Source organism: Opisthorchis viverrini, assembly GCF_000715545.1.
Source record: "Opisthorchis viverrini unplaced genomic scaffold opera_v5_166, whole genome shotgun sequence".
Classification (NCBI taxonomy): Eukaryota; Metazoa; Platyhelminthes; class Trematoda; order Opisthorchiida; family Opisthorchiidae; genus Opisthorchis; species Opisthorchis viverrini.
The window spans coordinates 803,495-825,146 of record NW_008751820.1 but is presented as its reverse complement, the minus strand read 5'-3'; the positions used below and the strand labels follow the sequence as shown (position 1 = coordinate 825,146).

General features: G+C 46.6%; 2 protein-coding genes across 2 annotated transcripts in view; one reads left to right on the top strand and one right to left on the bottom strand.

Annotated features, from left to right (window-relative positions):
* The window catches only part of T265_07253 (hypothetical protein), a gene marked incomplete at both ends in the record, with an annotated part of 96,808 nt that extends 77,884 nt beyond the window's left edge, over nt 1-18,924 (top strand). The window contains 2 exons of the mRNA XM_009172727.1: nt 11,767-12,358; nt 18,687-18,924. Coding sequence (XP_009170991.1) covers nt 11,767-12,358; nt 18,687-18,924 — 830 coding nt within the window. The remainder of the gene's footprint in view (nt 1-11,766; nt 12,359-18,686) is intronic.
* Nucleotides 8,106-21,652, bottom strand: part of T265_07251 (hypothetical protein) — a gene marked incomplete at both ends in the record, with an annotated part of 22,969 nt that continues 9,422 nt past the window's right edge. Inside the window, 3 exons of the mRNA XM_009172725.1 lie at nt 8,106-8,433; nt 12,840-12,898; nt 19,925-19,994. Of these exons, the coding sequence (XP_009170989.1) occupies nt 8,356-8,433; nt 12,840-12,898; nt 19,925-19,994 (207 nt within the window). The remainder of the gene's footprint in view (nt 8,434-12,839; nt 12,899-19,924; nt 19,995-21,652) is intronic.

Sequence of the window (21,652 nt, the reverse complement as noted above, 5' to 3'; positions counted from 1 at the left end):
TGACAGACAAAAGTTATATTCGGCCCAGAGGAATTATCTATTAACCGCACGACCACTGATGACTGGAAGAACTTTCTCCGCGAAGTTTGCTCCTGGCGGCTTTTACAGCCTCCAACAGTTATCGGCGGCCCAGGTCTACACGTCGAGATCGATGAAAGGCTGATACCTCACCTTAAATCTACGCAGGACGAGTCCTTCCCCAGCAGTGGATTTTTAGAGGGATCTGCCAAGAAACTAAAGAGGTGTTCAGGTATGCACTGCCAGATCGAACTGCGGCCACTTTGATGGATATAATCCAGGCCTGCATAGCTACCGGCTCAATCATCATCTCCAATATGTGTACAAATTCCATGTCCTCTTGTCCAATCTTTTTGGGGTGGCGAGGGTTAATTCTTTGGCTGGGCTTATCTGGAAAAGATCCGTGGAATCAATCTATGCTAACTTATCGAGAGGCACTGTGTATAGCTGTTTCATCTTTGTTGGAGTTCATCAGTAGTGCACATCTCACGAAATTACAAAGTCTGGAACTTGCAATCCCCTGGCTGGTAGTTTGAACATTCACCTTCGTGGACAAGCAGTTCAGGGCACCGCTCACTCTTCATTCGCCGGATAGACACTGGCTCCTCGAGCAACAGCCGATTAGTTGACTGGTATAGTTTAATGCTAAAAACAACACCAAATTTTCCGGTATAACCTAAGCTCCTCTGCGCTGATCAAATGCGAAATCCGCAATTTTCAGAACGGACATTCGCATACGACCACTAAGGATTAAAAGTACAACCAACTGAGTGATCTAGTACACAAATTCCGGTGTAACATGCACAGGAATGCTGCTCAATATCTCAGTCTGACTTCTTTTCTTGTTCTCATCATCATCATTGTCAGCTGTAAGAACCGCGTGCTTGTCGTACAGTGGTCGTTACTGCTGCAGTTTCGTCCACCGATGATTTGTGTGGTGGGGTAGGTAGCTGCGCATTACAGGCAGGAGCTGATAAATTGGTACGTAAATACAGCACTGTAGGTGTACTGTTAGGTGGGGGGTTGGGAATTAAGCTATGCATTGAAGGCAATAGCTTGGATACACGAGCGCCATTGAGGGCGCGACTGGACCATGTCTGACAATGTCTCTAGCCATTGATGTGGCCCGTCTCGGGGTCCCCATCCAGGAAGACTGCAATGACCAGCGCAACTGAGTTTGCTGGTAACAGCTTTTACACTTCACGGCCAAGTCATTGTTTGACCGCCTCTGACTCTCTTTTACCCTTCACGTGATTGTGCGAAATGAGCACTTCCAGAAAGTCGGTCGACTGACATACGCAGCACGTGGCCAAGCCGGCGCAACCTATGCAGTGTGATCAGTTCAGCTATCGAGGTTGAGTTACTTCTTCCGAATACCATTCGACGAACTTCAGTATTGCTGATCCGGTATTCCCACCAGATCCGTGCAATGCTCCGAAGACCTCGATGGTCAAACACTAAAAGTCTTGACGTCCTTGTTCTAGCTCGCTTGCTTTTTTCATAGTGCACACATCAGACTTCAAAGTAACACCAGTCGACGGACACCAAACGGGGGACTCTAATTTAATCGATTTTCGAGTTCAGCCACATGCACCCACATATTGACAAACAAGGGAGCTGCGTACGACAAGCTCTTCAGGTTGTGAAATTCACCCAAAAATGACCGTTGTGGGTTAGGAAGTAACAAATTTATAGTCACAGAAGCGTTTCGTATCATCTAGTCGGCCTGTCCGTCAAGCTTGACAGTTTTATTGAGAACTAGTCTAGATGGCATCGTCAGCGCGAATTGGCACAGATGATGTCATCCCGATTGGTGGTCAAGAGTTTGCAGTCCAACTGCAACCGGAGGGCCCGTGGTTCTAACCCGACCTCTGTCTCTCGAATTCTTCTGTCTAGGCTTGGGCAACCTGGCAGTATCCCAGCCCTCGTGCCTCTTTCGTGTGGCATGACGGTTAGACACCGAAAGGGTGCTACAACCGAACGATCCAATTGACCAGTTGAGTAAACAGATCAACAACCAAGTGGGGCACCAATACTACCTACTATATCCTGCAATCTCGATGGCCGAAATTATTGTTCAGACATGTAGGCTACACATCATAATGTTGGAAACACGATTAGGTTTCTCCGGAATTTCTTCAGTCGCACCCAAACTGGTCGCATGGTGCACCTGACGACGAATTGCGTAACCTACTTCAGTCTCACCTGCACAGAACTCGAAGGATAGATGACCTTGCTTGCTTAGGATGGGGGCCAATCAAACTCCCACCCAAGTATAAAAACAGTTTGTGTGTTACATTTTGTTTTTTCCGTAGAACAGATGAATCTGCATCGCTGTTCCTCATTCTGTTCGAAACAGCTGTTTAACTCATCTAGCGTGTTTAGAATCTTGTTACGCTTTTGGCATTTTTTCGTCTGTTCATACCGGAGATGTGTGTAAGCCAGTCGAACGGTGAAACGTGTCGGTAAACGTAGCGTGAGTTCATCCGTTGGAAATCTTTGGGTGCTTTGACGTTGAAACATCGTTCGGTCGACTTGATTTCTGCACGTGATTGTTATTGCGGGAAGTGGGCGAGATATCACTGTCTGGTATGGTCAGATGAATTTTGCTGCTGTCAAAAATTAAAGCTTAATGCAATGAGAAAGTGGCTGTCCTGTTTTTTTATCTTGTTTTTCAAATCCCCCTGATTCGGGTTGAGACTTTTTGGACATTTCTCCACTGCTGAATATCACTCTGTTCCATTCAAAAGTTGTGTGTAGAATGAATAAATAAATAAATAAATAAATAAATAAATAAATAAATAAAATAACCGTTCAGCTGCAACACCCTTTCGGTGCCCAGTTTCATTCCACCTGAGGGGACGACTGAGATACCGTCAGGTTGTCCAAGTCTAGAGAGGTGCAGTCCAGATGCGGAGGTTGGCTTTAAATCACGGATCTTCCAGTCACTGAGCTGGTACCTTACCCACTGAGCTATTTCGATCTCAAATATGAGGGAAAGAAGCACAGCTGATGCTCGGTACCCCATCAGCATTGAAGTAGTCCTTCACTGAGCTGGTACCTTACCCACTGAGCTACTTCGATCTCAAATATGAGGGGAAGAAGCACAGCTGATGCTCGGTACCCCGTCAGCATTACGGCCTGTCTTGCCTTCATCTTCGCAGATATTTTTGCCGGCAGTTTGTGGTTGTATGTGAATCAGATAAACGATGGGAACCATATCCAGATAAACTGGCCTTTTTCATCACGATTTCATCACGATCCACTCTTGGATGCGGAGCGTAAATCACCGTCCCGTAATGGCGGTGGCCGTTAACCAATAACCTATCTGTTAAGGCTTTGGGATTCCCTCTTATCGACCGTGTCCACTGAGAGTATGAAACAGTGTTCAAAGCAGTCTGAAATGAATTTGAGGCGAGATGGCTCGAGTGATTAAAACGCGAATTACTGACCGGGAAGGTCGGTGGTTCGAACCCGACCTCTGTCTCTCGACTTCCCTGTCTAGGCTTGGGCGACCTGGCGGTATCCCAGCCCTTCTTGTGACATGGCAGTTAGGCACCGAAAGGTTGCTACATCTGAACGATCGTATCGAAATGAAATTCATGAATCCAGTGAGCTAGGGGCTCAAGCCCATTCCTCTTGAGTTGACTGGGAGCTAAAACTGTCGAGAAACTGTACAGCCTTGTGAAAAAGATTCGCTCACCACAAACGGAAACTAACCGTAAAACAGAAATTGAAACTATCCATGGAGACGTAATTCGGCGAGCGTCGAACGAGATTAACAGATATTGACAGTTGCTGGTTTTGTTGAATAACACTCAGTTCCTTCTTTGCAGATGCAGCCGGAGACGAAAATACAGACGAGCAATCCGTTGACCAATGTGCGATTGACAGCCCCCCACCCAACCAAACGATGGCGGCAGAAAATAGCCCGGATCAACCGGCGACGGCCGATGCATGTGACCAGACTGAATGCAACGAAGTGATCTTAGATACAAACGAGACTTGATCCAATTCCCCATCCGAACTTTTACGCAATAGTGTCCCAGTTAATCTGCTAAGCAGTCATGTAGTTTTGTAGCTCAAGCTGCGTAATATCTATCCAACACAGTTTTGTCTGCCCGTTCGTCATCGGCTATTCCGTGCATTTTATTCGCTCTGCGCGAAGCCTGCTTGCTGAACTCAGAGCATCCAGTATTTTGTACAGACATGTGATCATTATTTGAGTTTCTCATCTTTAAAATGGATCACCTGATGTCCAACTTCCTTTTAATCACCTGACTTCAGATCATGCATTACGTGCGTATTTCTTTCATCTTCATTGTCAGCTACTCAAGTCTCTTTTACTGTTTTCTTTTTTTAGATACGAACTGTTTCATTTCTTTTTGTCGTGTGCAATAACGAAACTATGTAGATTCAAGTTGAAATAGTTTATCTCTGCCTATCTATATACTGACTGATGTCAATCTAACTTCCTTTAATCTGTCATCGTTACCCATGCGGATCCGTATGCACCGGAGTTGAACTCAGCCGTGTGAACGCGGCTACAGGGCACAACATGCTACCAGGTCCATCCATTTTCCTCGATTTCCCGTCTCCTGTTCAACTAGGAGGATTTAAGCTTTTAACGGGCCACCATCCTTCATACCACGAGGATGCTAAACGCCACTGGGACCGGTCGAACTTAAGGTTGAAAATCGATAGTCACGATAACGAAAGGCCCATCCGTATCGGAAACGAATGGCGTCACACAAAGTTCAATTTCTCCAGAGAACACTGAGAATCCTGTTAAGTACTCGCTTCGGATGGAGGTCTAGCCGTGTTACGACCTGCTCTCCCGAAAACGATGCAAAAAGGGGTGCGTTGACCGTTCTCACGTAAGAAGCGTCTGATGAAGTTTCCTTCCTGCAAAATGCCCTATGTTGTCATCCATTCATTCAAGTAACTGAAATGAAAAAAACTAAGCAACTTCTGGATGGCACTGTTCCAGTGCTGCGCGTTATTCTCTCACATCCGTGCCTCTCTGAGGTATGGTTTGCTGAACTAACCTAGTGCCGCAACTGCGCGCTCATCAGCTCAGTGTATTGCAGATCTTCTTGTGTTTTAGCCACGGACGACCCGAGAACATGCGTTCGTTATACTTAGTGGAGGCAGTGCAAAAAATGACAGCTAGTCAATATTGGTGACGTTCTTGTAGTCGGCTTCGTTCCGAAATGCCTGATCGATTGCCTGGAGATATAGACACCTCGGCATGCTTGCTACAGGTCCCTCCATCGTTCCCTCTTTTATCTTCAAGGCTGGATAGTCTTTGTGTATGCACGGCCGTGAAGCATTAGCGCCAACGTTGATATGCCTAGTCCGATGATCGGACTACTTGATATGGAGCTCTCTGGGTGTTTCCTTCCAAACAGTCGTGCCCAGTAAGAATGCCATTTTTAGAACTTCGAAGCTCATTTAATCAGAAGGTGGACTTTGGAGGGCCCCATAAAACATCAATCTTCGAATGCGTCTTGTCAGTCTTGGATGTTCGGATGACATTGATGTTGTTTTTAAGAGGAATCGCATGGTTAACCAATCATCCCAACTCTCGGTACGCCTTTCACTCCTACAGAACACCATGCGGAGTTCAGAATTTCAACTAGCTTTTACTATTTAGGGACAGGTAGTGGAGAGTGCGGGACATTTACGTGACTCGGAAGCCGCATTAACTCATATGGAACCATGACAAGTGAAGTCAGCACACGATCCCCAAACTAGATTAGCAGATGGAATTAACGAATAATGTGACATCTAAATTTGAACGCATTCAATCACAAGCGAGCTGTCTTTCATAGACTCGCACCAAGCTTTTGTCACACAGGTGACAGAAAACACACCAAGATTAAGGGGAGCAGGACCGCATCTCAGTACATCAAACCCTTCCAACTTGAGAGTACTTATGTACGAGTGTGTTAGCAGATGGAATTAACGAATAATGTGACATCTAAATTTGAACGCATTCAATCACAAGCGAGCTGTCTTTCATAGACTCGCACCAAGCTTTTGTCACACAGGTGACAGAAAACACACCAAGATTAAGGGGAGCAGGACCGCATCTCAGTACATCAAACCCTTCCAACTTGGGAGTACTTATGTACGAGTGTGACCCACGAACCCTTAGAATGATTAATCCATCTCTCCAAAATGGCACCCCTCTCGCCTCGAAGGCACAACTCATCAGTGCGCTTGGGACCTTGGAGCGTCAAACATCTCGCATCTGGCCTAAGGACAGCTGTGCCATCAGCATATCACAAACTCCAACCAAGAGCTGTCTCACTTGACGGCACATCAACCGGGCGGATGATAGCCGTTGATTCAGGGGGCGCTTACTCAAGTCGGGATATCTCGACGTCGCGTGGAATGCCTTTTTCAACTGCACAACCCAACGAGGAGCAGTGAACGGTTATGGCGTACCATAAACTCAAAGGTAATACCCTGACTCAACCCCAGTCAACACCAATAAGAAGCTTTGTTACAGTTTTGCTGTACGTTCGCAGCAAACAATACTTGTGTAGTTATGTTCTTTGACATGTAATATGGGATTCGGAGAAGATTCAGAGTGCGAATTCCCATGGAAAGGAAGATCGGTCGTCCAAAGTCACTTGATAGATGTAGCTTGCTGTGTCTAGACTTCGCAAACGCACACCACTGTCGACAACCCCACGACAAGTGTGAGGATCTTCTGCTGAACTGTTTTACCAGAGACACCGTTAGATTGTCTAGCTTAATGGTGAAATGAAGAAGGGCTTCGCTGCGGAGTTGTTTATCGGAAAACACCAAATGAACTGTTAGTATTGATTGGACAGGGGAGCGACTCTCATATGCATCTTGTTTACAAAACTGAATATCCATCCCCTCCTTGAACACGTCTTCCTGAAATTTCCTGGATATCCATTGACCGTTAATCCAATCCGAGCAAATGCTACAAAGCGACCCTACAAATTCCGTGATAGATCTCACTTTTCGAAAGACGTGAAGCGGATTTACGAGAAAACATACTACTCACATGCCTCATCAATAGTGTACACCGTTACTGTACGTTCACAGCTAACAACACTTGTGTAGTTATGTTCGTTGACATGTAATATGGGATTCGGAGAAGATTCAGAGTGCGAATCCCCATGGAAAGAAAGATCGGTCGTCCAAAGTCACTTGACAGATGTAGCTTGCTGTTCATACTGTGTGCCTAGACTTCACCCCCGCACACGACAAACGTGGGGATCTTCTGCTGAACTCTCCTACCAGAGACACCGTTAAATTGTCTAGTTTATTGGTAGCTTGTACGCCCAAGTTACATGGATTTGATCAGCCGAGCTAGACGAACATGTAGAACTACAGCTGCTGGCCTTTATGCCGTCTATTTGTTCAGGTCTTGCATGGTGACTGCGGAAAGGACAACCAGACTCACACCTAGCAATGAACATTCTTCACACAGCCCTCATAGAAATATCTTTTACGGGACGACAGTAGCCCGACCTCGCTACCCATAACACCGGATCCCTCCCCTGTCCACCGTAAATAGGAGTGAAATTTCGAACTTGAATCCTTTCAACGGGGTCAACTTTCCGGGCTAAATCAGAAAAATAAATTGCGCCACATCACGGCAGTAGAAGCTGGCCTAGTTATCATTATCATCATCATCATCGGCAGCATGACACCAGCGCTTCACTGCTGTATGCCTAGTTGTGAGGAGTTCCGATGCTAAATGTGGCTCTATCGGTTACCTGTGGCACGTAACAGTGGTTCCGAAAACAAGGTAGACTTTCAGGTATACCACAATCGATTGAATTGCGCCAAAACTCTTGTGAACCTGTACATATTTCGCCCATTGTAGATTCCAAAAGGTTCCGACCACTTTCCCGGCTCTACTATGTAGTCACACACACACACACACACACACACACACACACACACAGAACAGCCATTCTCGAAGAACTGCTGCCTAAATTGCCTTTAAAGGTTCTCTTCTGGAACCCTGTACTGTTATCTAGCCCACTGATTCACTCACTCACTCACCCACCCACCGTCCAAGGAATCAAAGATCAAATCTCGAGAGACATCCAAGGATAAGGAGTGCATGATTACAGCGCGAGTCAATACAGTAGATAAGCATGCAAAAGCTAGGATTGGTGCGAAACAACAGACAAAAACAGGTGACAGTGTAAGCATTCGAAAGATGCGCAAGCCAATGAAGGAAAACGGGGTTTACTAATAACTGTTGTGTGTGTGTGTGATCAGAATGAAGGAAGGCCTAGCATAGAATGGGAGTAAGTAAGGAATGGATGAGATGAGTGGGAACTAACAAGCTGGAAGTCCGTAATTTGGTTGATGGTCTATTTCTTCAGTCCTGGAATCTTCTTCAACAGTGGTTCGATCCTGCAAATGCAAAAGACAGTTGATTAAACACTACTCACACTACTCATAAGGTTGCTGAAAACGCTTCGACAGCCCACGACCGGTTTCGACTCATCAGGTAAGCACAGTTCCCGAGTTTCCGTCAATCCTATGTTCTACTGAAGCCCAAATTAGGCAGATTTCGACAAATACTCACTTTCACACGAATTCGCTTTTGACAGGAGACGCAAGTGAACCCAGTGAATTCACTTTAACAGTGAACAGGAGGTGGTTGCATAAGTCATATGCATTAGAACGGTGGTCACCCGGGATACCCGAACTACTCGACATGCAGTAAATGCCCATCAAGGGAGAGGATTTTAGCTAACGGTGGAATTTCTCACATGAAATATCTCATCTCCAAGGTTCGTGTACACGTATTCGTGCATATTGACATCCCCAGTAACCCGACAATGCCTTCAGCAGTGCAGGCGTTGTTCTAGAATCCTTTAGATAGTGCTAGAATCACAACGGGTGTACACAAATGATCGGCGTAAAAGCGTTACTTGGCCCGTAAAACCCGCCAGTTGACTAAACTACAGGAGGGTGACGAGGTATGGGTCCAAAGTGCCCCTGAAGACCAAGACTGCTGGCGACGGGAGAAGTGATAAGGAGGCTTGACTACTATTTACACGACGTGGAGGTAGACGGCATAAGCAAGCGAGGAAACAGGGTTTAGTTCATAAAGGACGAGGGGGAGACAGCGAACTCCGCAGAGCACATTGGAAGAAGCTTCTAAAACGCCGAAACAGTACTCCAAACTATAGACAGTCGGATAAGTTCTGGTGTGCATGTATTGTGAGAAAACAGGACAATGAGATGAATGTACATTCACCCGTAGATGGTCGTAGAGTACCCTGAAAGTCACGCAAGACCGAATTATAAGGTGACCCGTTCCATCAATGTCTAAACTGTCGCATTTGGAACACTGCCGTTTGACCCTGCAGTTTAATATTACCCAACTTTTCCAGTTGGGTTAACAAGCGACATAGCGAAGTCCCACTTACCGCAACAAACCAACCATAGCCCTGTGTGACTACAAGATGCCTAGGCTGTTTCGAAAGCGGTACCAAAAAACGAGATAGGGCGCAATCAACACACACTGAAGTACCGATCATTCAGAAAGTGCAAGCCCACAGAACGAATGAGTGCCACGAACTTAATGTATCTGTTTGACTTTGGAAGTAACTGTGTTGCTATGATGCGCACGGCCTCTTTTCAGGGTACAGTCGATAATGCATGTGGGCCGAGTCAAGTAAATGGTTCTATCGAGAGAGTAGCTGGCGCCAAGCGGTCCTTTAGTGACGGGCGATATATCTGAACTGTCGAAGGGCATATATGTACACTCCGCTGCAGAGAGTTGAGACACTGTACGAAGTACAAACACCAGTACACCCCAGTACGTAGCCCACACCGATTGGTATCAACAATCATTCCAAATTTTGGATGTCCGCCAAAAGGTCAGCGGATCCCAGAACCGCGCGCGACGATCTAAAAATAGATGCGTGAAAATGGTCTGAGGCTCTACGCGCCCGGATTGTGTCACGTATTCGGTAAGCTAGGAGTATCTAATGTCACCGGGTGGTTTTTGGAGACGGATTTCGTGCGGTGCACTGTGCACCGTTACGGGGATGCGGTCAGAATTTGAGTCCATATCGCTCTTCTGATAAGTCATTTTGCTGTCTTCATTCGGCATCAGTTTGGCTTTCATTACAGGCCGTCACTAATGCGCGTGCCCGGTTGTACCGTGACTTCAGCTCCGGTAGCCTGGCGTCCGAAGCACCCACCACTATTGAGTCAATCCACGCTGAAGCCATTCTTACTTGAGTACTACGCAACGATGAGTCTCAGTATAAACGAAACTCGGGTAGGGGGGATCGTCAGTCGCTATCTCAGGGCGTAGGAAGTGTTCAAACGAGAGCAATGTGCACATAGGTGTCGGTGTCTCGCCCAGTGTCATCTGCCAGTTCAGCGTAGCGCGGTCAGAAATCGATGTTCCCAAAACTGTACAAGGTAAGCGAAGAGCCCTTGGAACGGACTAGAACCCGCCACTAGCCAACCAACGGCCGAGTGTTCCACCAAATCAGTTACCGCGCACACTTAGCTACATGGCACATATGCACTTGCGTTTTTACATCGAGTCCGCCTAATGGGTTGACAGTTGATATTTGTCATCTATTCGGCAGATAAGCAAAAGGTCGCGGGTTCGACTAGCGTCCAACGCTTTCTTTTCGTGTGGGTTGTATGTTGTGTTCAAACTCTTCCAAAGCCCATTTCTTCAACATTAACTCTCAAGAACTGTGTTTTTGAAATGGGCGCACCGTTTTGACCAAGTGATACGAAGGAACTAAAAAAATAGCGTGGAAACGGCAAAACACAAAGTGTTATCCACTCAATGGCTAGGACAATGTTAGCCACGACTTCCACACAACAGCGATTCATCGCCATCCGGTTCCACAACAAACTTTTGGAATCCCTTTGTTGATTTCTGGATTACAAAGCTGTATAGGTTCACCGTGCAACTTCAGTTCAGATCACGTGCTGAAAGATCGAGAAGAATTACAAACCTACCGCACCAAAAATGCACACGAAGGAAACATTCGGGGATGGTGTTCGAACCCTCGCACGTCAGATTATCTGGATGAGTTACGTTCCTTTATTCAACTGCAGAACCCCTTCAGTGCCACGCCACCCAAAGGAGGCACGAAAGCCAAAATACTGCGAGTTTGTCCAGGCCTAGAAAAGAGCAGTCGAGATGCAGAGGTTGGGTGCGAACCATGGACATTGTGGTCGACTGAGCTATGATATCAAACTCGCTATATTCCAGCTACGGGTGACGAATTTGCACGCACACACTGGTAGTTCGTTGCCAGAAACTTGGTCTGTCTGGGCGAGAAAAAGGCAACAGCCAGTCGGTCGTTGACAAGTCGTGAAAAGCATTTCCACTTGAGTCGCGACTACATATTCCGCTTGGTGGCCGACAACCTCCATTTTCCGCTCCAGCCTACCAAGTGCTACAATCTCACATTGCATGCCTGAGTGCCGTCTTGTGTGTAGCCAAATCGTGACAAACAACAACGTTGTTTACGCCAGAGGTCTAACTCCAGACGCCCAGTCGCTGCCATCGGCTTGTAGAGTTGTATCCAGTGGAGTGGAGTGGGCGCCCTAAAGTCATTCATTCTTGTAAGGAAAGGGGCTTCTCCTTCAGATAGTCCACAGCTGTGCTCCGAGAGATGAGATAGCCTCCATCCCAATGTTGGTCCCTGTTTAGGGGCAGAGTCTATAGTGAAATATTAACTCGATCATGTTGCACAGGACTATGGCCTGTGCGCCTTTCCCTGTACCAGTCAACGATGAACGGGATGTTCAATTTCTGGAAAACGTGGAGTAGAAGAGACGTGTGTGCACTACATATCGTTTGGACGACAACTCCGACAGGTAACCGTCGTACTATTAAGATAGCACACGAAGACTCTACTATGACCAATGTGAACATGGACGTCAGAAAATTTACCTTTTTCTGGGGTAGAAAGAGAAGAGAGGAGCCAAGTGGGAATAGTTCTAATGCTCAGGTGTTCCGATCTCACTCCCCGTCTCGCAAGATGGCAAGACGGCGCAAGTTGTTAGAGCGTGATTTTACTGACTGGAAGGTCCGTGGTTCGAACCCGACCTCTGCCTCTCGACTTTCCCTGTCTAGGCTTGGACAACCTGGCAGCATCCCAGCCCTCGTACAACCTTCGGGCGGCATGGCAGCTAGACAGCTGAACGAACCACAAGATCTCTGCCAATGTAGACATTGGGAGACACGTCAACGAACTACGGATGAACGACCGGAAACTGGGCTTCTACGGATATGCTTTATACATCGTAATGGCCATAACTCACAAAATGATGGACTGTTTATCGAGTACGACTGACTATTCAACGCCATGTAGCTACTTACACTCAAAACTCAAAATTCCTCACATGATTTCGGACCTGGTTGAAGTCTTTACAAATCGTCGCCTTCAAAAAGGCAACAGTCGATAACCAAGTGGGTCTAACTGGTTACCGGAGCTAATTCTAAGGTAAAAATCGTTCGGCTGTAGCACCCTTTCGGTGCTTAACTGCCATGCCACACGAAAGATAAAGATAACCAGTCAGCTGTAACACCCTTTCGGTGCCTAGCTGCCAGGTTGCTCAAACCTAGACAGAGGAAGTCGAGAGGCATAACTCGGGTTCGAACCACGGACCTTTCGGTCATTAAATTCGCGCTCTTAACCACTTGGGCCATCTCGCCCCCAAGCTAGCAAACATAGTGAAGCCCAAAAGGTGAAGCTGTCAGGCATGGGGATCCAAAAGGATTCTTGAACTGCACGAAGAACTGCAAGTTTAAAACACTGACTTACTTTTTTTCCAAGTCCTTCGCGCGTCGTTTCAGGTTGTCGTATAGTGAATCGAATTGTTTCTGTAAAAAAGAATGTAAAAAACAGAATCGGCGGTGGTCTGAAACGGAAAAGTGTTGTCTGCATTTTTATGTGGCTAAATCAGACAAGTAAACTCTTTCTGTACACAGGTAGGTCGGAATGGGAAACGACTGGGATGCAAGTGAAAGAAAAAATCGAAATATTCGTTTCCTAGCTCCAAAATAAGCAACCGGATGAAAGTGTCAAAATGGACGGGAAGGAATGGGGTAAAAATCAAATAACGCAACGTCGAATATGTAATTTCTACACAGAGTAAACGACGATAACAACCGTTTCAGAAGGGCTTGGTAAACAATCGGGAGTTTTTTTATTTGGGCAACGTTTCGCTTTTGACACAAAAACTTCACCAGGCCACGTGAACAGGTCACCAAGTTGGCCTGGTTTTACGGCAGACGGGGAACCAGTCCTCCTCAGATTATTACACTAGACCAATGTTGAGTGTCATTTAACGGCTATCGACAGCTGATGTGGTTGCCAAAATCTTGATTTGCTGGGTTGGAGGAGTTTCAAATTAATTCCGATGGGCTTTTGTTCCTTAATCTCCAACTTTGGGCTGCTTCAATGGACGATGCACCTCGGGTACCACTGGCTTGTGAGTGTTGCGAGGATTTAGTTGGAGGGAGGAGAGATGGGTGAGGTTAAGTGGAATACAGATGATCAATACTCTTCCTTCTGATGGCCAGATGGTCCAAGTGATTAGAGCGCGAATTTACTGACCGGAAGGTCTGTGGTTCGAAACCGACCTCTACCTCTCGATTTCCCTGTCTAGGCTTGGGCAACCTGGCAGTATCCCAGCCCTCGTGCTGCCTTCTGTTGGCATGGCAGTTAGGCGCCGAAAGAGTGCTACAGCTGAATGATTTTGTACGGCAGTGAAGCATCGGTATTGAACACTGATATCATGCTGTCGATGATGATGATAGGGACGTGTAGGCTCGATTGACCCAAGACAGTTATCCACGTGCTTGCCAGTTTCATGACTTCTATTAACACTGGGAGGCTTGTTTACCAAGCCTTTCTCAATCGATTCCAAACTTTTTCCCATTGATTCAAAACAATTGTTGCCATCCAGCTGTACAGTTCTGCCTAGCCGCTATGCCAACCGAGCGAAGCACGAGGGCTGAGATGCTGCCAGATTGCCCAAGCGCAGTCGAGATGGATTCGGATCAAGGACCTTCTGAGCAGCCAGCCGGGTCGTAACCACCGAGGCATCTTGAGCTCATGCAGATGTCAGTGATGACAAGCAACTCTAGATGGTCGCCGAGCTAGGAAGAACAGTTCACCACCAACAGAAGCGACATTTCCAATGCGCTGTTGTTGTGAAACGAAATGGTGCGGTGTGTGTTACTACTGATGCATTTTAAAAGCGCAGCCATTAAAATTCTCTACAAAGGCAAATCCATGCTGGAACCAGAATGGAGCCGGCTGGTGGCACAACTAGTGTGGACGCTGGCTTATTGTAACCAGATTCCGGAATGAAGCCAAGTCTATCCGGTGGTCGGCGTCCAGTGGCAAACAAGCGGTCCGGACACAATCACAGTCCAATATGAGATTAGTGCAATTCTCCGGTTGGAACGGTGCTTGTTCGAAGAAAGATACACTGAATACTGCTCGAGTATAATGCTGCCATTCCACGTTTCTCGTGATCAAGTCTGTTCGCTGGGTGTTCTTATCCAAGCGGTTTGTCAATTTTCTCGTTTCTGATCTAACATGTTTGTAATTGAAGGCCCATCTGGAATAACCTGTGCACTGTACCGATCCGTTAATGAGACTGGGGGGAAAACAGATCGAAACGATTTCTCCACACCAGTATTCAGCTACTTGAGTCACCCGTTTTCCATCATTTTCTCTCTGCATCGGAAATACAAGTTGCCAATTGTTCCCTGAATTCATTATCAATTTGGACGAATGGCGGGAAGTAATGCGTATGCGTGCTAAGAGGTGCGACCTGGACGATCAAAAATGCTTCGTTCGCTAGTGAAATCACAATAGTTTGTTGAGTTCTGATTATCAGGGAAGACAAACACTAGACTGTTAAACCAGGATGATTACCGATCGATCAACTTTCATCGCCTTTTTGTGGGTAGTAGCCATGAAGAGCGACAAATCAAAAAGGCAACGGAATATCTGACAGCCAGATTGTCCTTGACACAGACATGGACGTGAGCGTTTTCGAAAAAAAACATGTGGGGCAGAAAAGACTTATTTTGATGCGTGCGTACTTTGGCTGGCTAGAAAGACCGGTGAGAATACCATAAAATAACTGGTGATAGTTTACTCGCCCGGAAAATGTGACAACCTGGCGCTGGGCAGTTACTTCTGGCATTCAACTACCGGCGAAAGGAAGAAGGCCTTCACTACGGAGAGTTACTTATTAGAAAATGCTAACTGAACAGTTACAGACTATTGGACAGGGAGGCAAAACTCTCGTATGCATCTTGTTTACAAAAACTGAATATCCATCTTCTACTTGAACGCGTCTTTCTGAACTTTCCTGGATACTCATTGACTGTTGCTCAAATCCAAGCAAATGCTACGAAGCGATTCCGCCAATTCCGCAATAGATCTCCCTTTTCAAGAAACGCAAAGCGAATTTACAAGAAAACATACTACTCGCATGCCTCCCCCATCAGTAGTATCACCGTTACACCGGGTCACCATGTGGCCTTCAGCAATAAGCAGGGGAATATAAAATGCTTGGAGCTGTGCTCGATGCCGACTGCACTTTCTCGGCAGGAGTGAACCCACATACAGTTAAAGGCTGTTTCTTCGAGTTCAGGAAAAAGTCGTCAAAAGTTTAGAAAAAAAATTGGGTAACAGTTTAAAACAAACCACAGACTACCTATCAAGAGCTCCACGTCGGTGATGGACATGAAAATATCACGCTGCACATACCTGGTAGAGGTTATAAATCTTCGGCAAAGTGAATAGAAGGACGAAACCTGCAGATGGAGAGTAAGACAATGGTTGAACGAACGCCATCGAGAGTATGGCCACGAATACTGTCAAGTTCTTCTGTAGGGTAACTATAATGTGTTGCAGAGTGACACAAACAAATCTGTCCACATAAAGTTGCAAAATGTCCGAGCCCATCAAGCTCCCGGCATCTTCTGAGAGATGGTACCGCAGATATTACTCATTGTCTACGAAACAGCTTCATTTTCGAGTTTGCGTGCACAAAAATGGACTCATTTTCTTCCGCGCTGACTACACTACTCTAGCCCTCCCACCGACTGCGATGTGGATGGAAGTGTCACGACATGGATGAACACTATGCGCCAGTACCATATGTGTCACTCGTGGCCAATCGATAGCGGGTAGGCAGTCTGATACACACTACCATGTGTTCTGATCGATCAGTTAGCTTGGTGCACACCAAACAGAGGGCGCTGGCTGTTGGGCATTACTTGGATGGCACAGACGGGTAAAGAAGAGAGTAAAACCACAACGGACGAATACAGTACGAAGTTTGACCACATTCAATGACCGCCGTCCTACATTTAATCATGACCGTGAGCAAAAGAGAACGTAAGTGGTGCTATGAACGCCGTAATAAAAAAAATCGTCCAGCTGTAGCACCCTTTCGGTGCCTAACTGCCATGCCACACGAACGAGGCACAAGGGCTGGGATACTGCCACCTCGCTCAAGCCTAGACATGGGAAGTCGAGAGATAGAGGTCAGGTTCGAACCACGGACCTTCCGGTCAGTAACCACTTGGGCCATCTTGCCGTAAACCCGATCTCAGTTTGGGGGTTGAAGATCGAGAGCGACGGCGGGGTGAACGTCAGTTATGCGGCAAACTTATCAGGTAGTAGTCAAGGTAATGGTAGAAAACGAGTTGAACGACACCTTCTCTAAATCCAAGTACAATTATTGTCCAGAATGGTTCACTCGACAACGAATTTTCCTGCGTCTAAACTACACGGTATTGCCGTTCCAAAAAAAGGCTACCCGATATAGCAATTGAAAAGCATTTCTCTTTACAATGTGAGAATGCCGGCAGAGACCTTAGGTGCGGTTGGTATCACGCGGTGTAATAGTCATACCGGACAACCAGCTAATTTTTCGAGCATGCTAGTGAAAAAAGCGTCAGAACAACAGATAGTTTCCACAGGGACTTGCGCGAAATAACGATACAAGTGTAGAACAGGACACAGAGATGGTCAAATTTAGAGTGCGAATTCATTGATCGGAAGGTCCGTGGTTCGAACCTGACCTCTGCCTCTAGACTTCCTCTGTCTAGGCCTGGGCAACTTGACTGTATCCTCGTGCTTCCTTCTGGTGGCATGGCAGTTACGAACCGAAAGGGTGTTACGGCTGAATGAATTTTTTAACTACCCTTGCAGATACAGTGGATACTTAATGATCTCCAGGTTCCCCCGACCACCCACACTAGAACAAGCACGTACTGCAACGGGACAAAATTGATAACCTATCGTCACACGGGCAATGTGATAGGACAAACCTCAGGGAGCCTTCCTGCGGTAATCGTGAGGTGACGAATGCGCCAATTTTTCGCGATATCAAACAGATTTAGGTTGGACACGTTGAGTGGATTACCTCGTCTTAGTCACAAGACTTAGCACAATACTTGTGTGAATCTGAAGATAGTAACACGCATATATTTTCATCATCATTGTCACTAGCTGCGCATTGCAGGCGGGAGATGATAAATTGGTGCATAAATTCAGCACTGTCAGTAGGCTGTCAGGTGGGGAATTGGGAAGAGAGCTACGCATTGAAGGCAATAGCTTGGATGCATGAGCGCCATTGAGGGCACAACCAAGCCATGTCTGACAATGTCCCTAACCATTGATGTGGCCCGGCTCGGGGTTCCCATCGAGAAAGACGGCAATGATCAGCGTAGCTCAGTTTGTTGGCAGTGACTTTTATACTTCGTTGCCAAGTCACTCTTTGACCGCCTCTAGCTCTCTTTCACCCTTCATGTGGTTGTGCGAAAAGAGCCCTTCGAGGAAGTCGGTCGACTGGCATACGCAGCACGTGACCAAGCCAGCACAACCTATGCAATGTGATCAGTTCATCTATGGAGGATGAGTTATTTCTCCCGAATACCAATCGACGTACTTCAGTATTGCTGATCCGATGCTCTCACTAGATTCGGGTAATGCTCCGAAAACATCGCTGCCTACAAACATTAAACAAAATAACACCTTTCTAAATCCACGAGATCTTTTCTACACAGGAGCTTTTAACGTCCGTACTCTATGCATATATTCTAGCTACAACACACACCGAGTAATATGAACAGGTAAGCTGGGAACTAAAGAGATCACTAGTGATGAACCGTTTCAGTTGGAACAACAAACGTCCAAGAGGAACGAGTTGATTTTAGGTCACGTCGCAGTTTGACCGTGAAAATACAAGCCTCAGCGATTCAACAGAGCCAGATCAACTGACTACCCATCATGACTTCTGACGAGAGAAACTTAAACAAAAAATAGTATCAGATCTATCCGTGCTTCCTATTTCTTGAAATCGGGTGGTTTACCGGCACGAAAGTAAGGTAGGAAATGGAGATACGTCGTCATAGAGATTTCAACCTGAAAATGAGCGTATTTGAGGGACCACCACTAAGAGACTGGACTTTATCCTGGTGTGGCGGTTTGTGCACCTCATCAACCCACTGAGCTATACTGGGGAATGTCCCCGTGACACTCACAGGGTCTCACGTACCAGGTTGGTCAATGGTTAGAGGTCTGACGAACACAGTCTATTGGTCATCCAGATTGGGGGTTGGACTTGTTCCGTAGGAATGGTAATGCATTTGCATTTCCCGCCAAACACCATTGCTTTGCGGTTAGGTTTTTGAGCCAAATGCTTTCGTTGAGAACCCAAATCGTCCTTCCTCCTAGGTGTGAGCGCCCTGACGGTATCCCAGCAAACGCACAATCATTATACCTACGTCTAACAACAAACTCATGCCACATCGGCCGTCGCGTGGTGCCATCAGCCGAGTCACCTTACTCGCTGAATACAGGCCACTGCTGACGACTCCCTTCTTTCTCTTCCACATACTTATTCCCTCCACTCCATTAATAACTCTCCCCTTGTAGGCTCAGTACTTGGGACCGATGGCTCCGTCCGTTTTGCATCAGTTTTGCGTGCAGCATCTGATGTGGCTGCCATTCGACGTCAATGGCGTTCTTGTTGTCAGTTGCTATCCCAATTGCCTCGATGATTGCTGGGGGTGGGGCCCGGGATGAAATGATTGTAGTAAGCTAGCACTAAGTCCCTTCCCTGTCCACCTGTGTTGAACACTGATGACATGCTGTCGATGGTGATGATGATGCTGATGATGGTAGTGATGACGATGATGTATTTTAAGGAGCGCGAAATTCTGAATCCTGAGGATGCTAACGGATAAACACTATCATTACTCACCAAAAGCAGTACCAGGAACCGTTTCTGTCTAGCCGCTGAGGCACTCGAGGAATATGTGCATGTCCAACCCGTCCAACAACAAGATTTAAGCGATCCGGAGTGAAAGCCGTTTGTCCACATCTGAGCCAAGCTCTGTGGCAAATTGGTTCCACCGACCACAGTTCTAATCAACAACAGCAACAGGTTAAACAGAGGATGGCTGTGCATTGAAAGTGCTGACTAGTACCTATTCAGAGGCCCATGAAGACATGACAATGTCACTGACCATGCGAAGAGGCAAGGCTGCCCGCAGTACAACACCTTATACGTACGGCCCCGCTGACAGCGAGGTCAAGTACGGCAGTCAGGATTGCGCTGCTTCGTTGTCAGACATTCAGAGTCATATCCTTGTGTACATTCACATAGAATACGGCCTAAAGAAAACAGTTTTTCAGAGCCGGTGCTCTTCCGTCAGAATGAACATGTAGTTCCCACAGTTTGATCTACAGAACGTGACTCCTCGTCTGTGATATGCGATCCACTTCTCCCTAGGTGGCATTCTCATCAAAACGGAAAAACTAGGTCACCGTAAAACATAAAACTGTCTGAAAATTGCTTTGCTTCTTACCCACAGTAATCAGAGTTAGGAGATTGAACCAACTTCCGAGCACTGTTAGGAGATACAGCAAGAAAACGAACTAAAAGGAGAAGGAAAATAACGTAGTCACATGTACTGTTAAGAATAGGTTATTTAAAACAATATCGATGAGAACGATAAAAGATATCCTCAAAAAATATCAAAAACTATCACAGCTATATTCGTAACGCACTACTCATAAGGCTGCTGAAAGTTTTTCAGTTGCCTAGGAACATCACAAACGAGAGATCCAGCCAGGTTCCAGGTGACTCCCTCGCAAAAACCAGATTTGTCTGCAGTTCACTATCTCAGCTAGCTGCACAAAGGACATGTCTAGGTGTTATGTCAAAATGCTTTATACAGTACTGTAGCTCCTCACTCATGAAGTGTTGTGTCTTGCTGAACGGTAGTGCAACTTTGTATCGGTCCCTTGGCTTCCTGCTCTGCCCACTATGGTATATCAAAAGGCACGGTAGCTCTACACAGCCCTTTATAGAGACAAAAGGAGAATCATTACATCTGTATTTAAAGGGTAGTCACAGAGTGTTCCACGAGGTCGTGAGGGTCCGTGAGGGGGTGAGAAGCGTCGAATCAAAGGTGCTTGATCCGGATTGGCTGGTATTCTAGCCAATCAGGGCATAGGTTCGTTGGGTCCGTGTCCTGCACGTAACACATCCGTCCAAATGATGTGATGTTCGGCTATTATGGACGGCTGGCCTCCGGACAAAAAGTACCTCCAGGAGGTACTAAAAGGTCTCACCCAGGAAATCTGCCTGCATGAACTACCCCAGTGGCCGTCCTAAACGAAAGATGCGTCACTCAGCGACAGTCGAGAGCGACAGTCAGCTGGAGCTAGCTCAGTGGTTGAGGAACCGGCGAGATAGCTCAAATGGTTAGAGCGCAAATTTACTGACCGGAAGATCCGTCGTTCGAACCCGACCTATGCCTCTCGACTTCTCCTGTCTAAGCTTGGGCAAAGTGGCAATATCCCAGCACTCGTGCTTCTTCCGGGCGGCACGGTAGCTAGGCACCGAAAGGCTGTTACAGCTGAACGACACTAAAGATGGGCACCAACTTGCTGACCAGAGGGCTTATGGCTGAAATCAACCTCAGCATGTCAGGCACTCCCGTCTAGACTTGAGCAATTTGGCAGTCTCTCAGCCCTCGAGCCTTCCTCAGGTGGAATGGAAGGTAGACACCAAAATGGTGTTACAGCCAGACGATTGTTGATTACTGTTATCGATGAGTGGAGGGGTGATAGTTGAATGGTGATGTAATTTATTGATATAAAGTTGAAATGTCAGGGGCCCACAACTCTTAATTCGTATCACGACTGTGTTGATACTTCCAAGTGCCTAGCTAAGCCAAGCTAAGCCTAGTCAAGATGAGATGCCGCGGCAGCGATGCTGCAGTAACTGTCAGGTGACAAATTCGGATCAACGGCGAAGTACGTCGATATCTTGAGGATTACTAGTGAGAACCAGGAAAAGCTCTTGTACGATTCTGAGAGGTTCACAGTGGAAAAAACAAAGCAACCTTCCTCCACGAATCTGCCATCCATCATCATCATCATCAATGACAGCAACATCAGTGTTGGCACTGATGCTTCACTGCCGTACAACCATGAAGTTCGTTTAGTTTATATATATATATATATAATTGCATTAAAAGCCCTACAGTGAAGAGAAGAGAAAAAGAGTGGGGGAGGGAGGGGCCCTA